The sequence below is a fragment of the Pleurodeles waltl genome, chromosome 5 (assembly GCF_031143425.1).
Source record: "Pleurodeles waltl isolate 20211129_DDA chromosome 5, aPleWal1.hap1.20221129, whole genome shotgun sequence".
Lineage (NCBI taxonomy): Eukaryota > Metazoa > Chordata > Amphibia > Caudata > Salamandridae > Pleurodeles > Pleurodeles waltl.
This window is the reverse complement of record NC_090444.1, coordinates 1587452904-1587473755: the sequence shown is the minus strand read 5'-3', so window position 1 is coordinate 1587473755 and position 20852 is coordinate 1587452904. Positions and strand designations below refer to the sequence as shown.

The 20852-nt window shown below is 41.9% G+C and overlaps 1 protein-coding gene across 1 annotated transcript in view; it reads left to right on the top strand.

Moving 5' to 3' along the window:
- Positions 1-301: 301 nt before the first annotated feature.
- Positions 302-20852, top strand: part of MBOAT2 (membrane bound O-acyltransferase domain containing 2) — an 841228-nt gene continuing 820677 nt past the window's right edge. The window contains exon 1 of the mRNA XM_069235893.1: positions 302-784. Within this exon, the coding sequence (XP_069091994.1) occupies positions 713-784 (72 nt within the window). The 5' untranslated portion in view covers positions 302-712. The remainder of the gene's footprint in view (positions 785-20852) is intronic.

Below are 20852 nucleotides of genomic sequence, written 5' to 3'. Positions count from 1 at the left end.
GTAATAATAATACGCGTGAATTTGGTAGCGGAATGAAGGAAAAGGTGCGATGGAATCGAGCTAGTCTTTATTAGATTAGAGATAAATAAAGGTTGACAATTCCACGACCATTTTAGGATTAGCGACGAGGTAGTTTTTAGGGCTGTTTTTTTGCGAGTCTTCCGATTTGAACATAGCAACCGTTGAGAATATCTAAAATATATGTAAAAAAAGATAGTGCAAGGATTTTGCGAATCGTCTTTCCTGGAAATGTGCCTCGCGAGCTCCTGTAGCCGCGGCTCCCGCCCGCCCCCTGCTCTGTCCTCCCTGGCTGCCTGCCTTTTGATTCACAAGAGTTAGGCAGAGCAGGGACTCGCCAGCTCTAGGGAGCGCACTGCACGGGAGATCCGCGCGTTCCATTGAAGGACCAGCATGAAGTGAGCACGTAGCCCGCTGATGTCACCTCCAATGCAGCTTTTTTTCTTTTTTTTATGCACTCTTTTTCCCAACCCTTGAAATCTCCTTGCCGGGTGGATGTGGGTTTTTTTTGCTATTGTTATGGGTTTCCTTGGTTGTTTCTGAAGGGATTTTGCTGGTTGATTGCTGAGCCTGACCACAGACCCGCCTCCTTTGCTAAAACGGAGGCCGGGGGAGTACCGGCCGCCGAGTGAAGCATCCTCGTCGCCTCTTCCTGCATCCTTCAGCCGCCTCCTGCACCGAAGGGATTATCACCATGGTGACGACCACCACCGGGTCCACTCTCCTGCAGCCCATCAGCAACGCTGTACAGCTGCCCATAGACCAGGTAAAGACCCCCTCGTTGTAGGACTACGGGGCTCAGTCTACCTCGATTGTCTCTCGGTTAGGGTGCGGGCTAGGGGCAGAGAGAGAAGAGCGTTGTAAGCATGAGAGGGAGTTGGCTCTGTGGAATGTCATCTGTGACTTCAGTAGACAGACATCAGGCGTTATGCGTACCTCCAAGTGTCTCTTCCCAAACACTATTAGTATGCACGGACATATGTGTGCTCTGCCGCTCAAATCTCTACTGATCTATTGTCAGCCACTAATCTATGATTAGAGCTGGGAGGGATGTGGGTTACAAATCTCATACGAAAATGACAATAACGGGTGTATACAAAAACAAACAGAGACATGGGAACACCTATTTGCATTATTCAGCTGCATGCGCTTTATAGCCCGAGTGTGTTACTGCTGCCTAAAAAGGCACCCGAGTTGTTTCTACGCTTATGCGTTGTACTGGCATGGCATTGCCTCTTTTAATAGTCCAATAAACAGTTTCACTAGTTGTAGTATTTGTGTTCACAGAACAAGGATTCGAATAACTTTCTGAACTACTGCTTATTATAGGAAACATTCCCCTGCTTTCCATTGAGTTGAAATACCTATTTAGTCGATTTACTATATTTTTCAGTATAGGTCAGTTATCCTATTTCTTTCTTTTTGTAGACATGTTTTTCTGGGTTTCTGATAAAGACATTTAACCGAATTAAGGTATGAGGCGTAAATCCGCGATTACTTGAATACGAACAGGTTTTGAATTGAGTTATTGTAAACAAACAGAAGTTGCTACGGAAACGCATATATCTCCCACACCCCAGAAAATGGCTTTCACATTCTGTTTTTATGTATTTTGGAATGCTGTGTGACAGTTGTGACTTCCTCACTAGCCGCTTTGTTCGTTTCCAAGCAGTAAGTGAAAGGGCGAGTTGTGTGGGCACAGAGCGTGGCCTCGAAACCTTCAACCCGACCAGTCGGTCCGGCCCTTACAGCCACGGACAAATCTGACCATTATTAATTTTTAATTAAAAGTGACAGTAGCTGAAGAGAGCCCTGAGCGTGTCCCCAGGGAGCCCTGTTGGAACCGCGCAAAGCCTAGACCCGCGGTTTACTGTCACTAAAACGCAAACAAAGGCATTTCACGTTTTTGGCCTTGCTTTTCCTGCCAAAATACTGAACACTAAGGAATGATTCGGGCCTACGGGTACCTTAATAGTTTTAATTCCGTCTCTTTCTTGTATGTACTTGTGTTATTCTACCTATCCTTCTTTTGTTTTTTGGTTCTCCGAACAGTTTTGACATGGTACGCGCTTCAGAGGTGGCATTGACGATTTTACAGTGAAAGTTAATTCTGCTTTCAAGTTGTGCTCAATGTTTGTTCATTTTTATAAAGTGACTTGTGCAGCGCTAGGTTGCTTTGATGCAGACTTCACAATCACGGAGGCAATATTCCTGAAGTCTGCATCATTCTTAAAATATGTCTTCTGCTGCTTGTATAATTTTGCTTGGTATTTTGGTTGGTATGGTAGTAGTGCACGCATGTTTAACAATACTTAGTTAGGCAGTGAGTCAGCTGGTCTGCGAACTTGGTGCCCTTTGAATCTCATTTGGTTACTAGTAGCAGAGCGCAGCTTTCTTGTCCAGCTTGATCCAGCTTTTCAATTGGTCTAGGCCACTTTCCCAGTAGACGCGGTGTGTGTCAACGTGTTATCAGAAGGCGTGTTTGACATTGTTTGTGGATTACTGCTTGCAGTTGGCCCCAATGACATATTTTGAATAACTTCACGTGTCTTTGTTTTTTAAGCAAATGTAGGTAAAATCAGCAAAGTAACAGGTTTCTCAGGTTTGTGCTGGGTCCTGATACTGAACAGCTCACACTTATAATTTGTGTGGCTTATTCGTGCACTGCTTCTTTAGGCATCAGGATATGGTAAACATAGATATTAGACCTTAGTGGGGTATTAAAAAAGCATATATTATGGTTCCATCATGTTTGTTTATTTTCTGAGTTGGTGTTATGGGCGTGTGGCAAGTTTCTGTTTAAAATGTTGTTTTTTCTGTGCTGCTGGTGGTTGTATCTGTAGTGACACTAAGATAAACAGTATGCAACGGTACAGATGCTTGGAGATACACAAATGTTTTCATCCCTTGCGGACCAAGTCAGTTGCTCTAGGACAGCAAAAGCAAATATGTTCAATGTCTTTGCTTAGAGACAGTCTTTGTAGATGTCTCCTGTCTCTGAATGTCATGGCAGATCGTTGAACAGTGCTGCCTGAAAGTTCTTCTACAGAATGCAGGGTGGAATAACAAATAGGCTCCGCAAAAGCATTAAAGGATGACATGGCAGAGCAAAGAGTGGGCCACAAAACTTGTGGCATACACACAGCTGAACACCGCTATCTCCCTTCCTCCGAAATTGTGTAATCATCTTCTAACAGCATTATTATATGCAGACAATGTTGTCCTATTGAATCTCTTAGGCACAGGACTTCAAAAAGTGCTTAACATCTTCAATCAGTTTGGTAAGACAAATGAGCTGTTGGTACACCTGGAAAAACCCAAGGTAGTCATCTTTGGCGAGCGTGTAACTAAGAAAAAGCAAAGGCCCTGTGGGGATCAGCCAATGGGCAGAAGCGTCAGTTATATATATCTTGATGTCTGACTGCAGGAGTTCTGGTTGCACCGCCTGCACCTTATCACCCTGAAAGCAAGAATGGCACCCCAGCTTGCATCAGTACAAACCCTGTTTATCAAACTGCATAGTTCAACCTGGTGTCCTCTCCTCATGGTGATCAAGGCAAAGTTTCTGCCTTTCCTGGCATATGGTCTGGCAATATTGCCCAGTAAGTTTAACAACTTCTTGACAAGCGCCCAGAGCAAAGTCTTCCACCTTCTACACAGCTCCTCACCAGCACAAATCAGGCTGTAATTCGGGTTACAAGACCAAGCATTGGAACAAGATGGAGCTCTCCTCAAATACACGTCTATGCTAGGACAGGCACAATCTAACACACTTAAGGTGCTAATTTGGGAAGAAACAGGTACAAACTTGGCGGAAGTATGAAATTCACAGTCTGAGAGAATTGCTTCTGCAATAAAGCATTTGCAGGCAGAAGATCAATGGCAAATGTTACTACTGCACAAACTCTTCAAGCAATTATTACACAAACAAATCAAGCTGCTCCTCTGGTGGACCAAGGACAAAGACAAGTTCAGAATGTGATCACACTCATGGATGACAATTAACATATATAAGGCTCTGATAGCACAGCCATATATGGCAGAAAGATTAAAAATACACTAAAATTATAGGTTCTCCATGCAGGACTCAGACTAGTACCTTCATTGGATGCAGCTCCAAAATGGCTTGCACCCTCATACAGCGGGAGATGCAGGCTTTGCGCATATCACTGGGAAGATTTACTTCATATTCTTTATATATACCCTGCACTGCTACCTTGGTGGAAGTTGTATCTCAAAAATATCTTCAACTCCAGTGGTATTAGATTGTGCCGGCAGGCAATTTTGTTGTGTCATAAAGGGTTGACACAGCAGTACGTGGCTTGCTTGGCTAAATTTATTTTAAAGGCTGAACACTTCTTAAATCATGCAACAAACAACCAAAATGGTTGACCCAAACCATCAGTTCGTGTCCGAAATAAACACTGTCACCTCCTGTCACCCGAGTAAGGGACGCAGCCCTTCTTTCAACTAAACTCCCATCACCTAGTTTCCTGACAAGAACAATCATACTTTTAACATAGCTTTTTATATGGGTAATCAACTCCGTGCCTTTCTAGATATTTGTTTGTTACCTAGTTCCCTCTGAGTTGGTATAACACACCTGCAAGTGGCTCAATGTTCATTATGTATGTATTACAGTATTCCTAATGGGTATTCAGCACATAATTGCGGTTTTATTTGGTTTTTAAATAATTAGAGACGCATATGGCTTCTGTTTGGATGTTTTATGGCGTTTCTAATACTTTTGATGTGATTGCAATGATTTATATTAATTGTGCAAATAAATGATAATACGACTAAACAATTGAGGGAGTCCAGAAGAAATGGAATGCGATAAGTAATGAAAGCTGAGTAGCGAGGTATATCCTATTAAGTTTAATTGATGTGCCTGTGGTTTTCAAGTGGCAAATTGGAAAAAATGCCTGCAATAAAGAGGAACACAGGCTGTATGACAACGGGCCATTTTGCATACATGTGTAAAATGGAAAGGACAAGTTCCCATCCTAAATGAGTGGAGAAGGGGAGTTATAATGCTGTGGAAGGCGATGGTTTGGTATTGAACATTAGTGAAATGGAAGGTCACTCCAAATCTCAGTAAAATTGGGTGATATCAGAAAACACTAACCCAGTACTCTGGTCCAACAGGAGCTGTGATCCTGCTGGCTACTGGCTGATCAATAAAATGCAGGAATAATCGGGGTTTGTTGGGCACCTCAGGCCTCTGGGCCAGATGACACTGCACCTGTTGCACAAATGGAAGCTATGCCCCTGAACAGGAGACATGCACTCTTCCACCCCTCATCACATCCACCACTACCTATACACAATGAGAATAAGGTGGCCAGTTGTAGAAGCGGGGACAGGGGAATGGGATAAGAGAGAAACTGAAGACACTGGATATCAACACTTTGACTCATCACTGTACTGGGCACTGATGTCTGCAGCTCGAGGTGGACACCAAAAACCAACAGGGATATTCTAATAATCTGTAACTCAGATGTTGCATCTAACCTTAACAGTGACAAGGAAATACGTTAACAGTATATCTATGTAACTAACTCTCTGTGTTCTCATATTTCTGAAACTGAAGCATAACGAGATTTTAGTGACTATTTAAAGGGTAAATAATTTTCCTTCTCCATGGGTTAGACAACAACATTCAGCTCTGTGAATGTGTTCTCTGATTATGATAGCCTTATTTTCTGTCTAGTCTGTTTCTGCTGGGTTGTCTGTTTCAACCAATAATCATTCATCTTCTGTGGTCCCTGCTATTAGCAGCTTATACATCTTTCTACCTCAGCATCAGTTGAACCCTTTGCACATAATCCTATTTGACTAATAAACAGTGTCAGCAAAGGACTTCTTCCCATTCCTTCAAGAGAAGTAACCCAGAGTTCAGGGACAACAAACTTTTCAGTGTCATTACGTGACTAAGTCAATGTTAAAAAATGGTTCAAAGTTCGCTTTCCCAATATGTCTTAATTTCAGAATGCTATTCTGTATTCCCAAACTGTTCTCCACCAGTCTCTCATAGTAGCAGCCAAACAAAATCGCAAATACAAATATAAAGGTCCTGGCTGCAGCAGCATTGTACCACAGTTACCTATAATGGACATTGTTAAACACTGGGTTAAAGATGGCCACTGCCATTTCAAAACAATGTGGAGAACAAAGATTATTGGGAAAGTAGTCTTGCTTTAGGACCAAAAGGTAATCTGTTCTCCACAGACAAAAAGCCATTTGCCAAGTGGTGCCAACACTTTGATGATTGCCAGCCTTTCTTTTCTCAAAATAAACTTAGTGAGAGTTTGGTCCTAAGCGGCATGCCATGCTTCCTGATAAATGGATAGTGGAGGTTTAATGATGAAGGTAGTGGTTGACTCAGGATTTCCTTACACTATTAAATTCAAGAAAGGTTGAAAAAAATATTAGAGGGGTAAGATGTTAGCCCCAACAGATATACATCCAAATGAATGCAATACAATAGAAATGCTAAAGTTAAGGTGTTCTAGTACTTGTTTTAAGGAAGAGTGGTAGAAGTGAAGATGTATGTAGATAATAGAGGCCATGCATTTTGGAATGGTGGAACCTTGCAAAAGGTTTGACAATCGCATTGCTTCAGAATAATGAAGAGCAAGCGCTAGGTGTGAACGAGGAGTCAGTAAATGTGTGTTGTGATGTGTTTGGCATGGAATATTGAAAGAAATTTCCTGAAGTGTAGAAGTGTATTTTAGTAAAATTTAAAAAGGATTGATGTATACGGTTAGGTTTAAGAAAGATGCCACATCCAAGGAGTACAGGGGTAAGGGATGCCCCACTGTCCATAAGAGAAAAGGTAGTTAAAGAGTTAAAGAAACTAAGGAGCACAAGTGATGTCTAGAACCATCACCCTACGTAATGTATTTTGTCCATACAAAAGGATAATGAAAATGTGAGGTTATGTATACATTTGAAGGATTTGAACTGTATGGCTGGGCAGATTATCTGCACTTCCCTAATATAGATGTTATATCAGTTTTTAGCAGAGATTTGTTTCTCAGCTTCGTAGACTCAGATCCATCGCTACCAGGAGTGCAGACGATTCACACCGTTAATCACTTCAGTTGGACTATTCCAATTTAAAAAGATGCCATTTGGTATGGCTTCTAGCAAAGCAGTGTTTCAGTGGATGATTCACGATATGCTGTAGGATGTAAATGAGCTCTATATTCGCAAACTTACTATAAAGAGAGGTGGCTGTGGGATAACCTATCCACACTCCCTCAAGTTCTGCTTGTGTAATGAATTGTAGGGGTCAAGTGCTCAATTGGTAGTGACACCAAGCCACCCAAACAGTGTCAAGAAATGCAGGGAAACCCTACAGACAAGTTTAATAATGGTAACTACCCAGGAGCACATCAGATACAGTTGCAAGTGTCCTTAGATCTATCCAAAGTCATTGAATACAGACAAAGTGAAGATAAATAGATCTAATGAGATGGTTGTGAAATCAAAGTTCCTTTATTGCAAATGAAGCATAGGCAGCCGACATGTGTTTCATCATTTACGACTTTCTCAAGGCTGCAAAATTAACATCAGAGAAGAAAACTTCAAAATAAAAATAAGGCCCTGTAGCAGGGTCGGTGCTACCCTGCTTTACTGCGATACCCCAGGGAACATAGAACAGTCCCCAGGGGGCGCCTTTCAGCTCCCGGACGTGACATCATCCAACGTCATCCCGGAAGTTGAAAAGGAAAACCGGAGATCCAAGGAAGCGGTGGCGTCTCAGGAGGCAAAGGTGGAAGAATCGGGTGAAGAGAAGGAGAACGAGTGCAGGATAACAGCGAGCGACAGGACGGAGGGAGCGGCGTCCAGGACGACTCAAAGTGAATCTTCATCCCGGAGAGACCGGACGGACACTAGAGCCAGCCACGTCCCTATAGGGACGTGGCTCACGCAGGTACGTGCCTGCTTACTGAGGCCCTCAGGGTATTGTTGGTAGAAGGATATTATTGATAGAGGGATTGCTAGGTTTTTAAAAATTATTCTTAGTTTTTTCTCCGCTACTCTGTGTATGATTTTCTTTTGTCTTTCCTACAAGACGGGCTCCACAAAAAGGGGGTTGAACGTTTTGACGAACAGTCCATTCAAGTCCCTAAACGCTTACCTGACTGGGGTTCCCAGACTGGCTGTTCACCGGAACCTTCGTCTCTCACACTAAGAGCACTTGCTTTGTTCAGGGGTGTGGAATTTATTAAAATATCTACTTGTCCAGGGGACAGGTTGCTTCTCAAATCTACTTGTCCTGTAAAAAGATCTACTTGTCCCTTTGGTGCCATGTAGTGTGGCGACAAATTATGGCAGCAATCTCATTATGTAAGAGCTCTGATAATAGCCTCTCTGATTATGCCAGGGCTACTACCTTAGTAGGGCTTGAATACTTGCAGTTTCAATCCCTACTGTAGCAATTTCCTTATTTTTCCACCTTTCTGCAGATCTGCATACTGGGGCTGGAGGAAGCAGTAAGCAATAGTTCCAGGGCTGAAATGCCTTTGAGTCTGCAAACCTACTAACCTGCATGTTTTAAAGATTTTCACCAGCTTCTCTCTAATATTTTCCCATAATAAGAAAGGTTGGACATTTACTCCTGACAATGGCAGAATTAGAACTTCTTCCAGGGTTGGGAAGAAAGTGGCTGGAGGGAAAATGAACTTGCAAATGCTCAATAGATTTTCACATGAGCAAATCTACACATCGTATTTACCCATGCTAAAATACAGTTCACAAATATTTTATAGGGGTACGACATATACCATGGGTGCACTTTTGTGACTTTCTTTAAGAATTTGGGGCCACATGTCAGTAGGTTCAGATTTGCGACCCGCAAATTACGAGTCAGAGAGACTCGCAATTTGCGAGTCGCAAATCCGAATGTAGGATGGCACCATCTGTGATTCGCAAGGGCTTCGCAAATGCCCACCTCATGAATAATCATGAGGTGGGTCGCAATTTGCGACCCCCTTGCGAATGGCGGCCCTCACAGGGATGGTGGCCTGCTGGAGACAGCAGACCACCATGTCTGTGACTGCTTTTTAATAAAGATGTTTTTTTATTTTATTTTTGTAATGCAGTCCGTTTTCCTTAAAGGAAAACGAGATGCATTACAAAAACGAAAAATGAAACGTTTTTGTTTCATTTTTTCAGAGCAGGCAGTGTTCCGCAGGACCACTGCCTGCTCTGAATTTTTTTTTACAGTGACATTCACAATGGGGAAGGGGTCCCATGGGACCCCTTCCCTTTAGCGAAAGTGTTAGCACCCATTTGAAATGCGATTGGTCAGGAACTACAGTGGCAATCATTGACGTAACGAAACTGGAGGGTGCCCCTTTGCAAAGAACATGGAGGAGCCCCCTCTCCAGACTCACTCAGGCCAGGTGCTGTGCTGAAGGGGCCCCCAGGAGGGCGGCTGCGGGGCCTTTGTTATGCCACTGGTGGCAACGTGTGCTTTTAGAGTTCAAAAACGTTTTTTGTTTTTTTTTGCCAGTGTTTGTTACAGTGTTGAGGGCCTGATAGCTCCCACAACAATAAAGTGTTACAAAAGCCATGTCAAAACAAGACACGCATTGATGAAACTAAAAGACTTATAAAAATATGTCAGATCAGTTGGCTTTGTCAGTGTTTGTTTATTTTCATGCTTGCCATAATCGTGTTGAAAATGGTTACACTGATTTTCCATTAGAAATATTTTTGGGAAATACTAGCATGCACCAACACATTTTACTAAATGACACTTCATTTGCATCTAATCAGAGAGCATTCTGGGAGCATTATACTTAGCCTCATAGCTCAAACTTTTCAAACGTGTATACACGTTTTTTTTTTGTACTGGAACCAACATCAGTAGTGAAGTGTGACCTTAAAACATTTATTTACAGCACTCACCCTAATAATGAAGGATTTCAAATAATGAACCATAAATACAAGTTCGAACAGCATTATCTTTTGGAAACACATTACCTCAACTGCAGAGAGTTCCACTCTCTGAAAACAGGCAGCCAAAGGGTTTGTGCTGCAGAGGGTTGGGCCTACTTGTCCAAAGGACAAAGTAAACATAAAAACTTGTTGCCCTTGACCCCAAACAAGATGTCCCGGGCGTCGGGCGATAGGAATTCCACATCCCTGTTTGTTAGGATAAGAATAATCACTTACTAGCGTGTTGGTGTATCCCCGCACTCCTTGTCTTTTTAAAACTTCAATAGAGGAAAAGATACTTTCCTTTGTTTTCGGTTTCCCGTTTCTCCTTGGGATTCCACGACTGGGAGACTCTCCGGCCACGGACACCTACAAAACAGAGAGAAAATAAAGAGAACATTAAAGGGATACCCAGATCCAGAAAGAAGAGGAAGAGGGAAAAAAGAACAACTAGAAAGGAAGAAAAATAAGAAGAGAGACCAGAAGGGAAGACACGAGAAACATATGATATAACTTGAATACCAGTGACTATTTAGAAAGAGTATAGTGAATAAAACATATTATAAAGACCATCAAGTTTGGGAGTCTTCCATTTCTGGGGCAAAGAACCCCTACAGGTCCACAGAGAATGAGAAGCAAGTATTACACATAAGCACTCCAAAGTGCATCTTATAAATAAGATGAGTAATCAAAAACAGAGATGTTGCCAACTTTTGATCCGTGATTTAAGAGACCTGAGAACCAACTGTGTAATAGACTGTAGAGGACCCATCACCAATAATAAGAAATCTGGAAAGTTGGATGTATACAGACAGAACAAGATGAGGCATGGTAGAATGCCAATGAAATACATTAATGTCAAAAATTCACCTAATCAGTCGAATTGCCTTCTCAGTCATTGTTCAGAGAGTCAAAGTGACCGCAAGATTTTGTTCATCCTTTTCGTAATGGGAGTAAACGTGGATTAAAAACGAGTAGGGAGCTGAAAAAAGACAAGAAAAATATGTCAGTGTAAGGGCCTACTGAGCAGGTTGTGGCCCTGTTTAAAGTAAACAAGAAATAACACATAAGCCAATTTTGGAAGTTTACATCACAAATACCTGTCAGTTGTAGGTGACCGCTTTTTAGAAGGGCAATGTAGTCATAGAACTGTACTCCATAATATCGAAGAAAAGTTGCATTATCTAAGATGCATGTTACTGGAGATACAGTGATTTGACACTGTATAGTAAGGATGATAAGCTCATGTCTACAATGTACAGAAAACTCACAGCATGTAACTCCATTCTTCCTTCCACCAGGGCACATCCTAAATCCCAGATCTATGCTATCTCCTACGGGAAATGACTAGATTAAGGTGCAATTGCAGCAATGACAAGGAGTTAGAATCCAAACTCTGTGTCATGGAAGGAAAATGTATTTCAAGGGGATATCGAGTCAAACGCATTGCACATTCGGGACAAAGAGTACATAAAGTGAAACAAGATACAATACTTACCAACAAACATTTGCCTTCAATTTGTCTGTAATCAATGACTCTGGATTGATCTAAGGACATTTGCAAATATATTTAATGTGCTCCTGAGTAGTTACCATCTATAGTTGCAAATCAATATCTTATTGAAGAGTGCCAATGAAGAACACAACAAAGATTGGATAAGGGTTTGTGTAATGCTCAAATGGAAAGGCTCTACAGTTGAATAGACAAAGTGCAGTTTTAACCAGTCCTCTGGTACCACAAGATTAGTCGTCCTGATCTTACTTCTGAAGAGCATTTAATGGAAGCAATACAGCCAACTCCAGCCCTTTCAAGAATGGATGATTTTGAGGTTTTACCGGATCAATAGCTGAATTCTAGTTTCTTCCAAACTTTTCTTACCTAATATCCCTTGTGGAACATTCTGAAAAAAGAGTAAACATCCATTGGAATGATTCACAGGAATGTGTTAGTCTGTGAAGTAACTATTTGTGTATTGAATCTATCCACTAAAGGGGTTTTAACTGATCTTAGTACACTTGGTAACTACAGATGGCACCAGAAAAAAGATTATAGACTGCTGTGTCACAGCATACAAAACATGTAAATATATAAATATATATTCATGTTTGTTTTTAGATAATTAAATTCAGCTGAATAAAAATACCCAGTAATGTAGTTTGGAGATTCTTGCATGTGTTGCTCATCTGCAAGTCACTACCACTAGTTTGTGCCAAGAGTGCAGTTCATTTAAAAGTGTGACCATAGCCCTTATAGCTATCCTGTTCATGATTTTATAAGACTATGCATGCAATATGTGTTAGGAGTAAGATAGGAGTGCTTATTCTAATTCTTTTGAATGTACAGGATGCAAGAAGGTTAGTGGAGTGAATATTTGTAGGCTTTGATAGACAAGAGTAGGAAAAAGTCCAGTTGAGTGTGTGCTGGAGTACACCACCAAGTGGTGGCCACCCAAGTGTAGCCTGACTGAACAGGAATGAGTGTTTTGTGATGTAAGAGTACAGCCTGTGTGAGGATTTATTTTTGTTGCATGCCAAAACTTTTAGTCTTCAAAAAGTTTTGAAAGAATTAATTGTAGTTTTATAGTATGTGGAAAACATGGGTATTACTAGGAGAAAAAAAACAATTGTTTTTGATGACTTTTGGTGGCCTGGTACGGACCTTCAGGTGCGGCTGATTGTCAAAAAAATAATGAGTTGCGATGGGGTAGATGAGTCACAAAATACAATGATCCTTTACTTAGTTCCAGCTAGTGGCTGTTAGCTTTCCATTAAGAATGTTGCCATGGACATGACTGATTACTCTAGCAGCTAAGGGCTGTTTTCTAGAGTTTGGGATAGGTGAATTCACAGCACTATGAAGTTCTTTGTAAAGGTCTTCTTTACAGAAGAGGCTTCTAGGATACTGTTGTGTGAAACGACAGTACAAATCTGGGTATCCAATGGAATAATTGTTGAAATGGGAACAGAGTGTAAGTGTACTTTGTTATATTTTCCCAGGGTCTGTGATTTGGTTGACTAATTTAAGGGTTACCAAAGAGTAGGTAGAAAGATACCATAACGTTTTTGGAAAGAAAATTCACAAAAATGTAGGGGTTTATACAATTGTCATGTGTGTCTTTGCATGATACTCACATTTACCATGAGCAGATGAGTCCAAATACTTATGTGATATAAGCTTGAATGGCTCAACATAGAAGGTTGGAGTGTAGTGTGGAGGAAGTCTGTAGCATAGCAGCCTATACTCAGAAAAAGTATACAACTTTTTATGACAACATAGGATGCAAAAAGGAGGTATGAAAGAGGTGCAAAAGTATCTCAGGGAGCGTCTTAACCTAGTAAGGTAGAGGGGTATTCTACAACTTTGACAGGCCAGATTGTTGCAAGTTATGGCATTTAACTCACATTGGATCTTCTCATGTGGGATTGAGAGAGGAGGAAGAGAGAAGGAAGGTTCGTCAAGTGGGGATGATGGCATGGGGAAAAAGTGGCAAGGACCAGAGTTCCTATGAGGTGTGAAGTGTTGAGCTGCAAAGTCCAGAGAAACAACATATAAGAGACAGTGTGGACTTAATCTAGAACAATCAACATGGGTAAATCGGATAGAGGGAAGGATTGTTTAAGACGAAGAGGCATCTGAAGATGAGGGGCTTTGTGTGTAAAAAAAACATGGCAGATTTGTAAATAGTTGTATGTAGTTAACTATATATTGTGGGACATATTTATACTCTGCGTTGGATTTGCGTCATTTCTTTAACGCGAATTCAGCGCAAACTTAACTCTATATTTATATTTTGACGCTAGACCTGTCTAGCGCCAAAATATAGGAGTTAACATAATTTTTGGGATGCGGGAAATCTCCTTGAGTCAATGAGATGCAAGGTAGGCGTTCCCGTCCAAATAATGACTCTAAGCCCCAAGTGCCTTATTTATCCTCCCATGCAAAAATGTTGCATGGGGAGGGGAGGAGGTGAGCCTAAATAATGGCGCTAAGCCTGCTTAGCTCCATTATTTAACACCTATGTCAGTGTAGGCGATAGGGGACCTGTGGATCCATTTCCATGGTCCAACACCATGGAAAGAGCTGACAGGTGCCAACCCCAAGACCCAGGAACACCCATGCTCAGACCAGAGGGAAACCAGAGGATGGAGGGACTCCATCCCAGGTAAGTATTTTAAAAATATTGTAAAGTGCCATTGGGGCCCCTGAAATGGGCACCCCTACATGGCACTGGGTGCAGTGGCCATGCCCAGGGGACCCTTGTTCCCTGTGCTGGTCATTGGGGTGGTGGGCATAACTCCTGTCTTTTATAAGTCAGGAGTCATGTGGTATGGATGGTTTTGCGTCAGGAAATGACGCTAGGCTGGTTAAAGGCATTTTTTTTTTTTGCCTCTAGCCAGTCTAGCGTACTTTTTTGAGACAAGCCCCCTTTCCCTGTACCGCCACCGCCACCCCACCCAGCTAACGTAATTTTCCCAGACGCTAGCCCACCCTTTGCGTCGGCTTGCAGGATTCCATAAATTTGGCGCCTGGCTGGTGCTCTGGAATGACTCAAGCCGGCGTTATACTTTTTGATGCAAAACTGGGCCTGTATGTCTTTGCTTTGTTCAATATTCTGTATATTTGATTGTGGATGATGTTATTTCTTAAGTTAAGCTTCTGTGCATTAAAAGAGTGAGGTGTGAATAGTCCTTGTATGGAATGCCACTTTCCATTCCATTAGGTTGTTACATTCTTTCAAAGTTGAAGCCTTTGTTCTTTTATGCTGATGGGCCACAGGCTGCGTTGCTGTGCTTACCTGGCTGTAGATTACCCTTCAGTTGTCCATTGAAGAAACTCTCTTTCTGTGTAAAGAGCACCTGCCCCCCTCCCTTATTTTTCTTTTTACCAGAAGCATGGTGATGTTTCAGACCAGAGTGCACATGCAGTAGTAAGTGGATCTTTAAGTGATAAGATAAACAGTGCACCTGTTATTACTTTATATGGTTGTCGCGCTTCAAGGACTCAAGGGGGGCAATGTTCAGCTACGCACTGTTGGTCTGAAGTTTACAGTGCTTAGTCTCAAATTGGTGTTTATTTTATGCATATTTAAACAAGGGTTCTCACCTTGGGAATTAGTATATATTGTAAAATCATTCCAAACTTGGCATTTCCTCATTTCATAGTAATGTTAAATTATTTATATTTAGTGCTTCACTCTCAGCTTCTGCCATTTGTAAATGTTGTAATATAACGGATGTTATTCTTACTCAGCCCATTGGCATTCTTTTTACCCACTGAGGAAGAATCCGAAAGGTGAAAGTCTAAGAATGCCTTCCTGGGATTCAGACTTGTGATCTGCTGGTCACCCCATTTCTGAGTGGTCACTGTTAATCTTTCTGGGTCATTGTGATAGCTATACTTAAAAGCATCTGGACTCTTTTATGAACTAGAATTAGTGTGCTTTAATGTTTTCGAATTATATTTTACTGAGCCAGAACAGAACGCCAGGATTTAGAAACTGCAGAATTGCAGTATGAAGTGCATAAGGATTCCTTGGCGTAAAGTGCACTCTAAAAGTGTCTTACAATTTATCGTATAAAAATAAGGTTTATTATGTGTCCCCTTTATAAAACTTTTTTAAAAAAACATTAAGGAGCTCATTAGCTAAAGTCTTTTACACATAATAGTTTATAGTGTCCCTGCGTGTTGCGTGTTGTGTATAAATTCCGTTGGCTGCATGCGATTGCACTCATGGCCTGGATTATGTGAGGTATACCTCTGTCATCTCTTCTTGAAAAGACTCACAGGAAGCAGTGAGAAGAGAGTCACATGTTTTGTCTAAACATGCCAGTATTTGAAAATACGTAAACGGAGCAGTGACAGATCAGTAAAACCAACAACCTAGATCTTTCCCAGCATCAAGATGTGAAGAAGGTCTCACTGTTGGTCTAGTTTCAGAGAAGTGTTGAGGACTCCATGTTGTTCTGTTACCATGAGCCTGACAGCAGGAATTAAAAAGGACCCAAATACAGGACTTGATAAAAAATTGTAGACCTAATATTAATGCGCCCACTGAAGCCATCATGAGAGTGATGTAACTGAAATAACTGGGCATAATTATAACTGAGAGGCTGGAAGACTAGCTAAGCACTAATATCTAGAGAGGGAGTGTTGGACCTGGCCTTTTCTGCAGGGTCATCCCTAAACTGTTTGCTTTCCTCTTTACTTTTTTGCTGAATTCGTTTTTGTTGGCTTTAAAATATCCCATTTTTGAAAGCGAGATCTTGATCCCCGCCATGTTTGGGGCCAGTTTCATGCTACTGTATAGAGTGGGTTGTATGTACGTGGGCATATGGTGGTGATGATGTTGTCTGCACCATATATATTACACACTGTCTATGTATGTTTGAGATTCAAATTGGGAACACCTGTAATCCCCATTTTTTGATTTTGTTGTGTTTCTGAAATATAGGTCTATTGAATCTTTACATTTGCTGTGTTGATTTGTTCGGTTGATTTATACTGTGTTAAGCAACTTCTCCAGTTTATTTGTGATGTTACTTATGGACAGCTGAAAACTCCCAAACAGTTAGCTATACAAGTATCCAGTTGTATATAAGTCCCTCGTCAGAATCTCTGCTTGTTCCACATTTGTATCCAAGGGCATATTGGGTTGTCCTTTTGTGTGTATTACATTTAGAAAGATGGGATTTTCTTACCTTAAATCATCTATTGTCTTCTGCCTATCTTTGAATACACGTCTGGGTGGGTGATAGCTGGACTCTTGTGCATTCCCTCCAGACAGTCACACAGAAAGGGAGCTTAGGTGTGACTGATGGGCCATCCACAGCCTGAAAGGCCATCCTGGGCAGAATGAGAGGGAAGAGCTGACAATTACACCTGAATGGACTGGCTCCTGATCGGACACAAAGGGATACTTAACCTCCTGTAGTGAGTCTGGAGCCAAGGCAGGAAGAACAGGGGTTTTGTGCACTTCAAAGGCCCTCTTTGAAGTCTCTCTCACTTCAAAGACACCACTGGGTAGAAGAACTGGACCTCAAACACCACCAACTCAGTACACATCTGGACCTGTAGATACTCTGCCAGGAAAAGGGGCTGCTGTGCTGCTGAAAGGACTGTCACTGTGCAGGACTCCTGTTGTGCTATGCTGCCCCCCTTGCCTGATAGTGAGAAGGACTGGACCTGAATCTCTCCAACCCACAACCAAAGTCACTCCAAGGGCATGCTGACTTGTCTTTTGTTCTTCTGAAGTCTCTGGGACATAAAAGATGTATCTTCATCCTGCAACAGCTCCTGCACATTGTTTGCTGCAAGTCTTGCCCTGCCAAGTGGTGCCAATCCAGTCCTGGGCCCTAGGAAGTGGTATAAAGTGCTGCACCTCCCAAAACATGCACATCAACGCTGTTGTGCTGATCGGAACTGGGGTATTTCCATTGATGTCAATGCATCCCCCGCTGCTGCAAGGATCAAGGGTGTCACATCGCTGCTGCTGCAAGGATCGGAAGCACTGCACTGCTGGCTGCGTGACGCATCACTACCATTCCCGAAGTATCTACGACTTTGTGTAGCTTGGAGCCGAAGCATCGCCTACATCTGCGGGATTGAAGCTAATGCATTGCCTCCTGTGCTCCTCGCATCTTGTCCTTGACATTGACACGCCTCTGAGCCAAGGTACTGTTTTCAGTAAGTCCAGGCTGGTCCCTGTATACGACCTATACTCATACACATCGCTGTGGGCTTGACCTTTCAGGTTGACTCGGTCTAGCGCGACCAGATAGCCCCAGTTTCCGCTTTATGCTTTCAGGCATTACAACTAAGTTTATTCTTCAAAAATTCATATCTCGGGGAGGCCAGCGGTCTCCCTTGTACCAACTTAGCAACCCTGAAAAGTATCCTATACTCAGTGGCACACCTCATGAGGAGCTAAAAAAAACACACTGTCACATCACCCCATTTTAAAATACCAACATTGGCTTCCCCTTTTGGCCTGGGTCTTCAAAACTGGCTGCATCACTCTCCTCTATAAGACCCCCATCTTAACTGGCGATCAAACTAGCCATGATTTGGGGGCAATGCCAAAGCACGAGCCTGAATGTTGCCATACTGAAGACAAAACATTGCAGGAAAAAAAAAAAAAGGCAAGCCTGCTCTTTTCATATTCACAAGATCTGGAACAGCACTCCTTCTGTGCCACCCCCCCCCAATGCTTGGCCACATCATTCTTTGCCATCAACAGGCCTACTACATTGAAAAGAAGCTTAAACCGTGGAATATTGGGTTCCCCAGCAATACAAACTTCTGTTCCAAAAGGAGCGATACCTCTAGTATGTCCGAGAGTTCCTGTTCAATTATCTTTCAGTATGTGTATGCCGGAACATTCCCAAAGTGTGTGTATAAAGGAACCAATCGCTTCCAGGCACTGCAGACATAGTGGGGTGGATGTCTTTCCCATGTTGTGCAGCATTTTGCGGTCGTAATATACTCAGTGGAGTATCTTGAATTGAATCAGACACAGGTGCGATTTAATGGCTACTTCTCGAGGGGGCATTAATCATGGTTGTGGAATTAAACAAAATATCTACTTGTCCGTGGGACATGTTGCTTCTTAAATCTACTTGTCCTGTAAAAAAAAAATCTACTTGTCCCTTTGGTGACATGTAGTGCAGCGACAGATTATGGCAGCAATCTCATTATGTAGGAGCTCTGGTAATAGCCTCTCTGATTATACCAGGGCTAATACTATAGTAGGACATGAATACTAGCAATTTCAAGCCCTACTATAGCTGTTTCCTTATTTGGCCACCTTTCTGCAGATCTACATACTGGGGCTGGAGGAAGCAGTAAGCAATAGTTCTAGGGCTGGAATGCCTTTGAGTCTGTGCAAACCTGCTAATTTGCATGTTTTAAGGATTTCCACCAGCTCTTTTCTAATCTTTTCCCATACTGTGAAAGGTTGGAAATTTACTCCTAATAAGGGCAGAAGTAGGCATTCTCCCAGGGTTGGGAAAAAAGTGGTGGGAGGGAAAGTGAACCTGTAAACGCTCACTATATTTTCGCGTGAGCAAATCTACATATGCATATTTGCGCATACTAAAATACAGTTCACAAATATTTTTTAGGAGTACGATTTCCTGGTCTACTTCTGTAAATGCTTGTGAATTCTTGAAAGCCACTAATGCAAAGACATACACCATGTGTGCACTTTTTGTTACTTTCCTTTAGAATTGGGCCCCTAATTCGGTCTCATGTTAACGAAGACATTTTTTTTAATTAAAATTCTATTTCTCTGTCATCTATTGATTGGCCTTATTGTGAGTGATGGCGTTCTCCTCTTCCACAAGGAGCATATTGGCACCCAAAGTAGATCTGTTCAGTGCCAGGAACTTCTATGGCAATGTGTGCTTTTTGAGACTAGATTTTTTTGTTGTTGCTTTTTGTCAATGTTTGTTTCAAGTCGAGGGCCTGTCAGCTCCCACAATAATAAAGTGTTACAAAAGCCTTGTCAAAACAAGACATGCATTGCCAAACCCAAAAGACTGACCCCCAATGTCAGATTTGTTGGTTTTGGCAGTGCTTGTTCATTTTGATATTTCCCATAATTTTGTTGCAAATGGTTACACTGATTTTTAAAAAAAAATTAATATGAATATTTTTGAAAATCCTAGCATGCGTCACACATTTTACTAAATGATGCTCACAGAAATAGTACCAAAATTTCACAGTAATTCAGCAAAACGTTTTACTTGGATTTTCTTTTCTGAATATTTTATTTTGAAAGAAAAGAATGATCACTCCTGCTTATAAGCTTCTGCAAACATTTGCATCTAATCAGAAAGCATTCTGGGAGCATTATATGTAGCCTTATATTTAAAAAAATATTCAAACATGTGTGCACACATTTTCTTTTTTACTACAACCACACTGTCAGTAGTGCAGTGTGACCGTACAATGTTTATTTAGAGTGTTCACCGTAGTAATAAAGGTTTTGCATTGATGGACCATAAGTACAACTTTGAACAGCATTAACATATGAACACAAATATTACCTCATCTGCAGACAGTTTATTTTCCTTTAAACTGACAGCCAAAGGCTTTGTACTGTAGAGGGTTGGGCCTACTTGTCCCAAGGATAAAATAAACATGAAAACTTAATCTTGTTGTCCTTGACCTCAAACAATATGTCCTGGGCGCCGGACTATAGGAATTCCACACCCCTGATTGGTTCCACCTCCCAGTCTACATCCTCAAGGTCACCCACATCCCATCCCCATCAGTCCCTCAGCTTACCCAATGTATCCTGATGTTGTTGTTGATTGTCTTATACGTGGAGGAGATAGTATCTCTCCCTAACCCCCCATCAATATCTGCCCTTCCAGTGGAGCGTATTCTGGGATCTCATTCCCGTCCAACCCCTATGCTTGCCACACATGGTGTAACTGTGCATATTTCACAAATGTGATCAGGTGCAACCGTACTCTCCCGGAGCCGAAGAAAAGGACATAAAGTCTCAATTTTCAAGGATATCCCCAACTGTAGAGATGCCTATTGTGCCCCATGGCTCCAAAACCCGCAGTTTAGCCAACTCTTTCAGCCACAAACCTTCCATAAAGGTATTTCTCTAGTGATCCTATGTGCGCATCTGAGTGTCTTGGTGGCCTTAAGCCTAGCCACCAGGAAATCCTGTGTTGCTGGGGGCAGACATCAAGGGCCCATCCCTCTGTATAGATATTGGAAGTGGGATTTTTGCCCCAGTATTGCACGCTCAAGATAAAGTCAGGTGATCTTGTGGGGAGAAAATACAGTAATTTATATTTATCAGGGTGTCGCCCAATAGTAATCTTCAACATCTGAGAGAGCAAGCCCTCTGTTATAAGGATTA